The 12887-nt window shown below is 43.7% G+C and overlaps 1 protein-coding gene across 1 annotated transcript; it reads right to left on the bottom strand.

Moving 5' to 3' along the window:
• Window positions 1-2183: 2183 nt before the first annotated feature.
• On the bottom strand, window positions 2184-6957 carry MGP (matrix Gla protein). Its single transcript, XM_065742879.1, has 5 exons — window positions 6875-6957; window positions 4435-4564; window positions 4224-4259; window positions 3072-3147; window positions 2184-2562 (listed from the first exon to the last, which is right to left on the bottom strand). Exons 2-5 carry the CDS (start codon window positions 4493-4495, stop codon window positions 2424-2426), a joined length of 312 nt encoding a protein of 103 aa, XP_065598951.1. The 5' UTR covers window positions 4496-4564; window positions 6875-6957; the 3' UTR covers window positions 2184-2423.
• Between the last annotated feature and the right edge of the window lie 5930 nt (window positions 6958-12887).

The following is a 12887-nucleotide window of genomic DNA, read 5'->3' as shown; positions in this document are numbered from 1 at the left end:
TGAAGTTTTTAATCAATGTGTAGTCTCTCAAGCATGTTTGTTTATTGCTTACATTAATGAAAACCCTCTGAAAACTCTGATATTATTCACTATTCATCCCGGTAAACCGGAGGTTGGAAGTGCTAGATATTTTTGGACACAGACCCAGACAGCACTAGTCCCACGCCTTCTGTTTTGATGGTGTCATGGTGTCAAGATAAACCCAGACACTACAGACTTGTTGACTTTAAGGTATGAAAGCTTTGCTTTGGTTGGAGATCTTAATATTCATCTCCTTAGGAGCATGTAGAACAAATGAGGGTGCAAATATACCTATTCTGAACTGCTTTTTTTTCACAACACTCATTTCTCTCTGACTTTTTCCTTTGGACAAAACCTCAGCAACTGTCAGGGTGGAGTTTCCTATCAGAAGTGTTTTCAGTAAATAAATCTGTTCCTTTCCTTAAGATTTATCTGCCAAGCTGGCAAAACCACAAAGCATATTTCTGAAAAGATGTATGTTTCTACTGTGGAAGGTAGATTTGGCTCTAGATGTAATTTCATAGAATATTCAACAATTTGATACTTTATACCTTATAGACTTAGCATGCTGTAATTTTTCCCATTTCTCTAATTTGCAGGTCTCTGGGGAAACCTGGAGATGTGCAAACTGAAACAAGCTGCGCTGAGCTGAGATTGAGGATTTTACACCTGCACAACCCACACCAATGAGTGTGCAAAGAGCTGTGGCTGCATTCTACTGCCTCCAAGACAAAGTGAGCAGAACAGAAGGGTGGGAGCCGTGAGTTCTGGCTGTTGTCCCTGGTGCCAACTGGGGTGACAGAGAGAGGCCCAGCACTATCAACGAGACCCACTGCCTCCTTCAGCCACTTGCCACCACCAGAGATCCTTCCTTTTGTGCGTCTGTAGCCATCATACGGCCTCCTCATCACACAGGACAGGACTTGCCCCCTGCTCCTCAGATCTGAATCCCTCTTTTGACCCTTCTTCTGCTGATGCTTTTCCTCCCAGCAATCTTCTGCCCTATGGGTTCAGAGTAACACAAGAGGAAACAAAAGGAGTATAAGGGGATACTGCGTTCAGTTTTGGGCCCCTCACTACAAGAAATACATAAATGCAGTGGAGCATGTCCAGAGAAGGGCAATAAAGCTGTGAAGGAGCGCAAGTTCTATGGGGAGTGGCTGATGGAATTGGAATTATTCAGTCTAGAGCAAAGGAGGCTCAGGAGAGACTTTGTCGCTCTCTGCAATGACCTGAAAGGAGGTGGTAGAGATGTGGAGCTGGCCTCTTCTCCTGGGTAACAGTGATAGGACAAGAAGTGATAGCCTCAAGTTGTGCCAGGGGAGTTCTGATTGGATATCAGGAAAACCTTCTTTGAAAGAGCAATCATGCACTGGAACAGCCTGCCCTGGGAGGTGATGGAGTAATCATTTCTAGAGGTGTTCAAGAAAAGGGTAAATGTCACACCGAGAGACATGTCTGAAGCAGTCCTGGCATGGGCTGATGGTTGGACTAGATGATCATATTGATCTTTCCAACCTTAATGATTCTATGATTCAAGCTGATTTCCTATGTCAATGAGAGCAAGGTATTGAGCTAAAGAGAATTTATCTCTGCATTTTTTGTTTTAGCTGAAGAAATAAAAAAACTAATAATTTCCATATAATACTTCTAAGTAAAAGGCTAATGCTAAAGTTGTCTGGAAGAAAGGAGATTAAACAGCACTCCTAATGAAAACATGAATAAAGACTGGACCACATACTCCCTTCTACAGGAGCACCATGCACAGGATCAAAGGGTGGCTGGGACAACAAGGTGCCATTGACAGTTTTTTCTGTCACTAATTGTCAAACCAACTTTGCATTTAGGGCTAAATAGACATTTGGATATTGTCTACCCAAATGAGGAAATCTTGTAGAGATTTTATTTTCAAAGAGTGCATCTCACTCTGCCTTCTAAACATCAGACCACTTTGTCATGTCCTAAGTTTGTGAATTGAAATTCACTAGTGATGTCTAAAATAAGTCAGCTGTAGGCCCGGGAGCAAAATCATTGTATAATCCTTCAAACCTAATGTGACTGTGTGATAAGGACTTGTTTTCATAATCTGCACCAGGTTCTATGATAAAGAAACTCAGCTTCTTCATGAAAAGTCATCCCCTAAAATACTGTGACTCATGACATGATAGTATCAAACCAGCAGTTTATTGTTACAGCAAACACCCACATCCTGAACTCTCTCTGATCTCTACTACGTCAGCTCAGCACTAATTAACACAGTGTAGGAATCCATGGCTACATGGGAGAGAAGCAGCAGGCAGGATAACATACAGGAACTCAAGCAACTGAATATGTTTCAGAGCTATTGCTTTTCCTAGGAGGTTAACCTGAGGTCCAAGCCCCAGGGTAGGGACAGATCATCTTTACTTATTCCTCCTCCTCCCAAAATAGTGCCTGTAAGCAGCAGGATAGCCGTGGTTAAGAGCATACTGTTCACACAGGTAGAAGTCCTCACAGATCTCCCGCTGACGTTCCTGAGGTGCCTTATTACGTTCCCTGATCCTGCAAAAGTAGGAGAAATTAGAAGTGTTATCTTAAATATCTGCCTATAGCCTTTTTCTGCCTTACCAGGTCTAAGGATCCATCCCAGCCTCTACCACCAAGTTACCAAGACCATGGCATACCAGTGTTCACCACATCCAGGGTACCAATGTGACTACAGCAGGAGTGGTTGCCTCCCTAGGTAACCTTTCACTTCACGGCTAAGTAGAATGATGGGAATAACAGGGGGGCTTCTGCCTCAGCCCAGTGCTGCAGGAATAGTCCCCCAGTCTGCTCCCTACAGTTCTTCTGCTCTTCTCTAACTCCACACATGAAGAAAGGAGAGCAAGGAGTTTCCTGCTAAGAGGATACCTGGTACTGATGAGAGGGTTCCTAGGGTTGTCTCAAGCAGAGAGAGGGGCAGAGGCTTCTGAGAAATCACTGTGGCTTCTCCCCTGATACCAGTCTGTGCTTCGCAGAGAGATACCTCTCCATGTTCCCACCCTCAGTGTCTGGGTGCCATAACATACCTCTCCTGAAGGACAGCTCTTAGTCCCGTGTCATCTCGTATGAAGCCATTGGCCCTTTGCCTGTTGAGGAAGGGATCTGGGAAGGCAAGGGGTGGTTCAGAGTAGATAAACATCGATTTCTACAAAGGTTTCTCCCACATTTGTGACAGCCTCCTCATCTGCCCTCCCACACTCAGCGAGACCCAGGACCTCCTAATATTCCCACCTGCCTGCCCTGCTGGCTCATTGACAAGCTCTCCCTCTGCAAGTGCAACCTCTATGGAAGCACACATGCTGTTTTTGTTCTGCTGTTACTCAAGCCACCCTGGGGAAATCTGCTGCCATAGCCCCCTCTGGCTGGGTGGAGCTGTGACAAGAGATAGATGCCAAGTGGCACAGACCAAGGGAGGTCTGGACACACAGCAGAATTAGCAGGATTGTGAAGCTATGATTGAAAACAGGAAGGGCTTGAACAAATTTATCTGCCTCCAAGGTTGGGCAATCACTGTGCAAAGGTCTCTGCGGAAATTCTGAAGTGAGGGGCCTGAAAGTGCCTTCTGTCCTTTTTGAGGAACAACACACTGTAGAATGGAGGAGTCTTTGGCACTGGCTCCCACTTGTGCTTCTGACTAGCTGCTTTGTGAAGTCATTCTCCCAGATGGTTTAATTTCTTTTTAGCTTTGAACTTTCTGCTCGTTCCTAAGTGACTCTCCACCCTCACATGCTTCTCCTGTGACACTAACTCCCTCTTCCTGAACAAGAATCTTTCCTGCCCACACATCCCACCCACTTCTTCCAAGGAGTAGAGTTGTGTTCTCCCCATCCTTGCATAAGGACAGCCCATATAACTGGCTTCTGCAGTACCCTCCTGAGCTTTTTGAGCAATATCCTTTTCTGGTGCCATTCAACCCTGCATGCAGCAAGGATCTAAACTCATTGACTCTGTGTTCTCCAGTTTTTATTATATTCTTTGCAAAGCACAGCAGTTACAATTGTGCCCAAATATGTGAAATCTGTTTTAAATTTCTTCCTATTTATCCTGACACTCTGTCACCCAATACATTTAATCTCCCTAGACTGAGAGGTTCTGTCTATTTAGTAAAGCACAAGGAAATGGCCTTAGAGGTGTCTGTAGGTCACTTTGAATTCAAGAAAATAGTAAAGCAGTCTTACTGAGATACTCATGGGATTCCATGCTCTCATGGGACTCTGGGGAAAGAAAGAGTACAACGTGCGTAAGTGACATGGAATTCAGTCTTTTACACAGCACAGATCAGAAGAACACATCTGCAGGGTTAAAGGTGAATATAACATGTCTGAACAGACTCAAATATGTCTGCAGCACTGGAGTTATTGCTCCACCCAGTAAAAGAAGCTCACCTACCGTAGCAAGTAGCGGCCATGACCAAGACGGCCAGGAGCACAAGGACAATGAGAGCACGCATTGTGCAAGGACTCTCTCACTCTGTCTCTTGTGTATCTCACTCTCTTCCCACTGAAGGCAGATGGAGATCCTGCAAAATTAGCAATGGAATGTTTATTATAAAAACAGATCCAGGAGGGGGCCCATGAAGGAACCTGGGAAAGGCGATGGCTGGTTGGTACGCACTCTATATGGAGTCATTACAATATAGCTTCTATTAGAGGATTGAATCATGGAAGGAGGAGGCATAACTCTTCCTCTCTTGGTTTTGGGGCAGGGGCCATAATTCACAGGGAAGCATGTCCCCAGCACTCCACACTCAGAAATCTGGCCCATGTAAGTGGAAGGCATTCCAGGGGCTGCCAGGGGCCCACAGGGAGAGGCGTGTGCTGATCCCAAATGTACATGTTTGCCTTTCACATTTTTCTTCTGATCTGCTCTTTTTGCCCTCACCATCCTCTGTCTGGATTCACAGAGCACAGAATGTCCTGTCAGCTCTGTGGGGGGATACATAGGGAATAAGGCTCCAGGAGCTTCCCCTACACTCAACCCCCCTTCCTCCAGCTGGCCCCAATGCCCCCCCAGCCTGAGGGATACTGGAGCAAGAATTCAGCCCTAATATCCCTTCCCATCTCCTCCTTCACTGCTGCAGGAGTGTCAAGCAGTGATACAGAGGGATTCCTTCTCCTGAAAAGATTGTGAGATTTGAGACAACAGCAGCACTCAGAACACTATCTCCTCAGGTCTTCACCGTGGTCCTGCCCATACACTGCTCTTCCAGCCCAAGGGGCAACTTCTTTCTGAAAGGAGACTTGGTGTCTTTCGGGACTGTTGCCTCTGCTCTGCCACCATCAGCATTTTGTCCCACTGGGCACCAAAGTCAGAAGTCATAGAAACATAGAATTGTTTGAGTTAGAAGGGATATTTAAAAGCCATCTTGTCCAACACCCTTGCAATGGACAGGGACACTTCAGCTTTATCAGGGTGTTCAGAGCCCCTCCATCCTGACCTTGGGTGTCTCCAGGGATTGGGCATGTACCACCTCTTTGGGTGGCCAGTGTAAGGCTTTTCATACAGGATTAATCTTCCAAGCCAGCAGTCTCTGAGAGCATTACTTTGCCTGCTACCATGAAAAGAGCTTTTCTGGGAACAATGTTATGGGCAGCAGTGATGGATATAAGGTGGTAGTTTGATTTTCCAGCTCTGTGGTACAACAAGAGGGAATTAAATGAGGTAGGGGGGAGGTTGTTACAGAGATAGCTGTTGGGTGAAAAGCAAAGAGGAAGCAAGGCAGTAAGGAGAGGTGGGTACCCAGTGTCTCCCAGCACTCCCTATGGCAGTGGTGGGGCTGGGACCATGCAAGCTGCAAACTGCAGCTCAGTCCCACACCATCAGTGCCCTCTATATAATAGTACCCATTCAGTGCTCAGCCTAAAATCAGGATGAAAACCAAGTTGTGCTGTAATTAAAAGAAGTCTGCTCTAGGAGGACTGAAGCTTGTCTGCTATCCCTGTGTCCCACCACTCTGGTCTCTTTAAGGGAACTCTCTGCTCCAGGATTGTTTGCATTCCTTGGAGCCCAAAGTTTTTGCGTTAGTGCTGAATGTGGATTTTGTAGGTTTCCTGAATGTTTTGTACAGCCTGGCAGCTCTGGGAACTGCCAAGAAAAAGAATCTTCGGGAACGGAACCTAGCAGGAGAATAGTGGGGAACAGGGAGGAAGGTACTGGGAGTACTTCGGAATGAAGGTGATGCTGCGGAGTGGGAGATTCTGACAGACTTTCCAGCCAAACTCTATTTACTTATCTTCACTCAGGGTAGAGCCCTCTACTCTCTGAAACACTCCACTACAATTTCAGAAATTCACAGATCCCTGGAGTATCCAAAACCTTCACCACAGGAGAAATGCTGCAAACTCAAATCCTTTAAGTCAAATGTTTAATTTTTCTCCACAGAGGCAAAGCCTTTTCCAAGGGATCAATGAACATCCTGGCTCTATACCAACTTGAATTCAAGGGGCTCTTTCCCTGGAAATAATGATCCCCTGTTCACTCCTCCTGCTCCCTGGGTTTTCCAGCACACACCTCCCCTCCCCAGCATCACTGTGCTGTACCACATGTAACACATTGTGTGGCACAGTGAGACAAATCATCTTGCTTTCTAGTACCATCCACTGGTTAGAACTACAGAAAGAGAAGGTAAGATGAACCGCCAGCAAATGTCTGAGGGATTTCCACTGTCACCCAAAAAGGGGAGATTCAGAAAAGCAGCCCTCTGTCTGTTTCCTGCTGGAATGGAGAACCACACTGTTACACAAGATGCAGTTTGCAGCTGTGAAGCCTCAGCAAGGTATTAATAGCAAGCAGACATCCAGGCAAAGCGAGGCAGTCCCTGCATACTCACAGAGCTGTTCTTCCCAGCCAGTCTGTAGCTCGTCCAAGGGGCAGCTCTTCCAGCGTCCTGGGCCCTGCACCGAAAAAGAAGGGCCTTTTATTTATAAGCATTGATGAGTGACTCCTCCCCTCTTCTGTTTCCCACTCCCAATCCACCCTCAGTCTTCCACCTTCTTGGTCAAAAACACCTTCAGCTCTCAGCCAGGAAATAAAAACTTCAAGCCAATAGGGAGCGGAGGGAGCCAGGGCAGGCACTGGGGGTGAGAGGCACAGACAGGGCTGCCTTTCTGTGCCCAGAAACAGAGGTCTGAGGACAAGCTCAGTCTCCCGCTTTTCTGTGCCCATCCTGATCAGGGTCATGCTGCTGGCCAGGGCACCTGCTCCACCATAGGGAGTAGGAGGCCTTTTCCCATCTCCTTTTGTGCTACTTTTGCAATGGATGCCTCCTCCTCCAGACCCACAGCAGAGCTAGATGAGCCATTGGACAACCCAGTGTGTGTGCTGGCTGGGTTCAGCTAATGGGGGTCCTGGGCTCCTGGCTCTGCCCGCACACACACAAGCTCCCTAGGCCAGGTTCCCACGTGCACAATACCAGGATGCTGAGCCCATGCATGAACCCACGCCAACAGTACTCCAGCTGAGCCAAGTTCCATATCTCTCCTGTAATGAGGACTCCACATCTGGACACTGTATTCAGGTGAGATCTCACCAGCACAGAGCAGAGGGGCAAGATCATCTCTCTTGCTTTGCTGGCTGTGCCACTTCTGATGCAGCCCGGCATACAGTTGGCTTTCTGGGCTGCGAGGGCACACTGCTGGCTCCAATTTTGACTGTGGAAAGTTCAGACCTGCCTATGGCACAATGGTACCACATTATGTGTGTCCTTGTACAAGTAGCTCCTGGCTCTCAGAGCCTGAGAATAGAAACCTGACGTGGAAATGCCTGGCTTGGAATCATGCCGCTATTGCTACAGACAGCTTGCAGAGCATTAGGGATGGTGGAGGAAGAAAAGCTCTGTCCTGACCTCTGACGTGGGCCACAGCTCTGTCTTCTTATTTAATTCCTGACAGAACAGGGAAGAAGGACTAAAATGTTTCCCAGATATCCTGAGGGTATTGGAATCATTGTCATGAACCACCTCTGAAAAACAGTGGAAAGAGAAGAACATCTTTTGTGCCCCAGGTACTATCTTTCAGGTACTGCTGAATGTTCAGCCCTGTGCTACACAGAGAACCCTGAGGAAAACCAAATAGAAGATCTGGTTGTTCTCATATATTGATATCCAAACAGCTTTGGCCATAGTACCATCTGGCGCATTATTAGTTAAATCAGACAAGATGGACATTAAAGCCAAAACTGTGAGATGATAAAGGATTCAGACAAATGAGACTTACGTTTGAGTAGTGAAATGGAGAAATGTTGAGAAATTACCATTTGAATTCTTCTTTGAACTATCTTAACTGAATATTTACATAGATGTCTGCTCGGAAAGGGAATACTTGCTGAGGAAGTTAGCTGATGACACAAAGTAATATGGAAACATCAGTGGAAGGGATGCCTGAGGGGTCCTACAAAAGAAGAAAGATGGCCTGGGAAGCTGAAGTAATAGAAAGAGGGTAACAGACAATAGTGCAACATCTTCCAAGGGGATTAGCAGACAAAAATCCAACTGTAAACTAAGAGGAAATAAGCAGGGAACAAAAACCAATTAGAACCAAGAGTCAGAAAGGTGATTACAGGAGGATGATTCTGAGGTGTCTACCGAGAATCTGCCGATAGAAATGGGAAACTGTTAGTGCCACTGAATAAGATACCAATGAGACCTCAACAGGAGTCCTCTGTATGGCCCAGGTCACTTGTGTTCAGGGAAGAATAATTCCTGTGGAAGTGATCTTAATGAGGTCTAACAAGGTGAGCAATGGAAATAGATTGTGTTTAGAAAATAAAAGAAGGAAAGGAAAGGAACAGCTCATTGAGCTCAATGAAAAGATAGATTTTGTTTTCTATGAATGTGTTGCAATGAGCACTAGGAAGGTAGGATTATTTAAGTCATTCTGACTGCCCAGCTCATGCTTCTAGGAAGGCTTTGGCAGTCGCTGAGCACCACAGCAGGGAAATAAACTCCACCAGCCCCATTGCGTTCGTGGTGTTTCAAATATGGCTTCCAAATCTAGGTTGCACAGAGTACCAAGAACTGAACTCACTATTTCGGACAGCCCTTTCCAAGCTCACTCCCATGTTTCAGGATGTAAGTTAGCCACCACATGGACTATGGCTTAGTGATTTCTCAACATGATAAACAAGTGCTTTTTGGAACAACTAGTTCTACAGCACATGAGAAAACAAGACTTTATTTTTACTTTTCATTTAGTCCTAAGTAATGCCTAGGAATAGATCCAAGAAGCAAGTATAATTCAGCCACTAAGTAACAGCATCTGAGTATCCACAATATAATTAAAGTCAACAACCTCATGAAATAAATCATGCTGAAAACTAGCATACTGACACTAAGCTTTAGAAAGAGAGATGATTTTTAAACACAGGAGCTAGTCAGAAGAGTATGAAATAAAAATAAATGGAACACATTTCAGACATTGAAAGAACTTGATATCCATATCTGAATGTGTGCTAGTTCTGGCAACAAACTAATTCCAGTACCCAATATTAACACTACAGCTAGTTCAAAAGTCCGTTGTTCAACCTGGGAAAAACACAGATTTAAATATTTCAAAACTAGATTTAAAAATTCTCAAAGATTAAAAGAAATGGTGTACACATAAACCAGAGAAATCTAGTTTCACAGCAAACAAACAAACAAAAAAGTTTCAAATAACCAAAGTGATTCACTTCCATTTCAGTGCTGCGGTGGGGATAAAGGAGTAATTTCATAAGAAGTAAGCTTTGTTTTCTCCTTAAAATATTTGAACACATATCTTTGAAATCTGTTTCTACCTTTCCCCTGAGAAGAATTTTGCCACCAGCATTACAGCTTTGTGCAAAAAGAAGATTTTGTAGAAATTTCTTCAATCAAAACAAATATGCCATGTACAGTCTTAGGAGTATTTTAGAAACTATCACCTGAAGCTTATAAGTAGCACCAGTCTCCCATGGAGAAGGAGAAAGATCCCCATGCCACCTCATAGCTAATTCATTTCATACTTCCTCCAAAGTTTTAGCCCAAGATGCACTTTAGAAATTCCCTTTTCCATGCTCCATGATGACTTTCAGTGAGTTTGCCCTGCCACATACATGGAGCACACTTGCATTTTCAAGCTGACTTGTTGCTCAGTAGTCCAGTGTCAAGAAGTAGGACTGAAGTTAAACACCATGAAAAGGCCTGGAACTTTCCCCTAATCAAATCCACAGGTGAAATGTTGATTCTTCCTTTACTTGCTGTGTTCTACAGAACTTCGGTTTGTATACACATCAGACACTTTCATGAAAAGAGGTTTCCAGTTTGTGAGCTGTGGGGCTTCTTTGGTTGGTTGGTTGGCTGATTGACAGATTGGGCTTTTTAGCTGCTGTATTCTGTTTTTGGTGGCTAATCTTTAATCTATTGTGATTCAGAGATTGCTGATCAGATTAAAATTCACAGCCTTCACTTCTATGGAGTTGTAATCCTTGAAATCACTCCTTGTAATCCATCAGACTTCAAAATGAAGCCAAATGTCCTGGAAAAATCTCAAGCTGGGTATAAATAAGGAATGTTTGGGGTCAGCAGTACAGATCAATGGGAAGTCATTACTTTCTATTTTTTCTTGCTGCAAACACTGAGCTTAGCTCAAGCCTTCAACTCCAATATATAGCACTCCATGGAATATTGTTTAGTTACCTCAAAGACCAACTCTCCATGTTTGGCCAGGACTTCCCAGAACAGCTGTATTTGCCTGAAACAATGAAAAAATATTACTGGTAACGGGAAGTTCATAGCACAGAAGAGCAGAATTTCACAGAAGCCAGACCAAGGATATTTAATTCATTGAAAAAAAGAGCAACCAAAGCATTCAGGGCTAAAAGCTAATTTCATTGCTTCCTTTGGCTTCACCCCCACCCACCCACACACATCCACATACACCAATCAGCCTATTTCTTTTACTGTCTGGGAAGGAAGGAAGAGAAAAGATATTGTTAATATTTGGATGTTGAAAAAAATTGGCAGAGGCTCCTTTGCAGGGTTTAAACAATCCATCAAGTAACTAAAATTGCTCATACTTCCAGTATCCTATTAAAAACCAAGAGAAGAAAAATTCTGAAATATGACTGTAAAAACAGAGCATGCTTCTGGATTGCACTCTTGTGGGAAAGGGGAGCAGAAATCTCTCCTCCTTGTCTAACCCGACCCTTTCACTTTACCCCATGAGCACAAAAATGTCCTGACATGATTCATTCCTTGGAATCAGATGAGATTTACCCACCATATTTCCTGTACAGACATGCAGAGTGATAAGAAAGCAGCTGCTCATTTCACTTTGCTCATCTGTCTGGTAAATAGAAAAGAACAATATTGTGACTTTCTTAACCAATTAACTTAGTCTTAGATCCAAAATCTGACAGTCCTTGTGAAGTCTAGATTGGACTGAAACATTTCTGTGCTGTCTTGAATGCAGGAGACCACTGAAATATTTACAGGCACCACTGTTTCTTTGTTCTGTTTTAGGTTCAGTATCTATAGTGTCATAAATTTTGTCTTCAGTAAGTAAATAGCATTTTCTGTGGAAAACCAAGCCCCAGTCTTGGTCTCTGTTTGTTGTCAGGAGCTGATAGGCTTCAAAGGAAGATTGAAGGACTGGAGGGAAATGCATGATACTCAGCTAATTGTGAAATAGTGTTTGTGGTGAGAAGAAAGACTTCCTTATCTCTTGAAGCATTACATCTGATTGTTCTTATCTTCTGGTGCATAGCTACAAATGACATTAATGTTCCTAGCATCACGTGCCTGCCAAGTTATTTGACTCAGTGACTTTCCATAATAATGAATTTCACACTAATTATGTTCTCTTTGGAGACATTATTTATTATTTGTATTAAATCTGACATACATATAGAGAAACATTGTTCTCATAAAGCAGGAAATAATTTTGAGAGGAGAAGGAAAGATCAATCTTTATTGCTTTTGAATTTGTTTTCTCTTCTTCATAAAATGGCACTGAATCCAGAAGTCATTGCTTTACCATGGATAATATCTTTATCACTAATGGTCATAATTCCCTTTACATTGTAAAAGAAGCAGTAGGATTGGTATAAATGGAAGGAGAACTCTGGATGTGGAAGCACTTGGAAGAAAGACAGAAGAAGGGCTACAAGAGCAGCACAGTGATTAGGAGATCATTAAGGGCCCAGCACAAAATCAAATAATTAGAGATGATAGTGCTATGAGAAAGAATGTGACTGAACCATAAGATAACAATTTGAGGAGACAAAAGACAGTGAGATGTAATGATACTCAGAGATGGGAAAAGATGCCAAGACAAATGACCACATACACTGTCAGTTCCTGAAGGATGTAGAAAATGTATCTAAAATGAGCATTTAGGGGCCGAACTATGACAAACCCAGGAGATGTAATGAAGACTCTAGAGTTTGTGCCCTGCATTCTATGTCATTGCAAGGAAACCAAACCATATGAACAAATGTGTCCTGATGCTTGTGAAAATGTGGTTATGAGTATTTGTCTGAATGAATGAAATCAGTGTGGCTTAAAATAAAGCCTTCCCTTTCTATAGTGTCTCGCATTGACTTCTATTACTCCACTACTGCAACTTTATTTAATACAAAGTAAGGTATCAAAAGGTACCATGCTGACATTTTATGATATCTTCAGTTTGGAAAACACTTCATCCAGAAGCATCTTCTACAATTGTACAGCTTTGGCAGTGGTCTATGTGGTAAGAAACTTTCCTCAGAGCACTTCCCCCTTTGAGTTGTGGTCTTCCTAGCCAGATACTAAGGGGAAACCCAGTCCAGATACACAAGAAGAGCACCAGTACTTCAAACATAAGGTGACATTCTTGGACTCAACCTCC

Source organism: Cyrtonyx montezumae, unplaced genomic scaffold, assembly GCF_038088225.1.
Source record: "Cyrtonyx montezumae isolate F1298 unplaced genomic scaffold, pur_monq_1.0 scaffold_3, whole genome shotgun sequence".
In the NCBI taxonomy this organism is placed as follows: domain Eukaryota; kingdom Metazoa; phylum Chordata; class Aves; order Galliformes; family Odontophoridae; genus Cyrtonyx; species Cyrtonyx montezumae.
The sequence above is the reverse complement of the archived record's forward strand: the minus strand, read 5'-3'. Positions and strand labels throughout refer to the sequence as shown.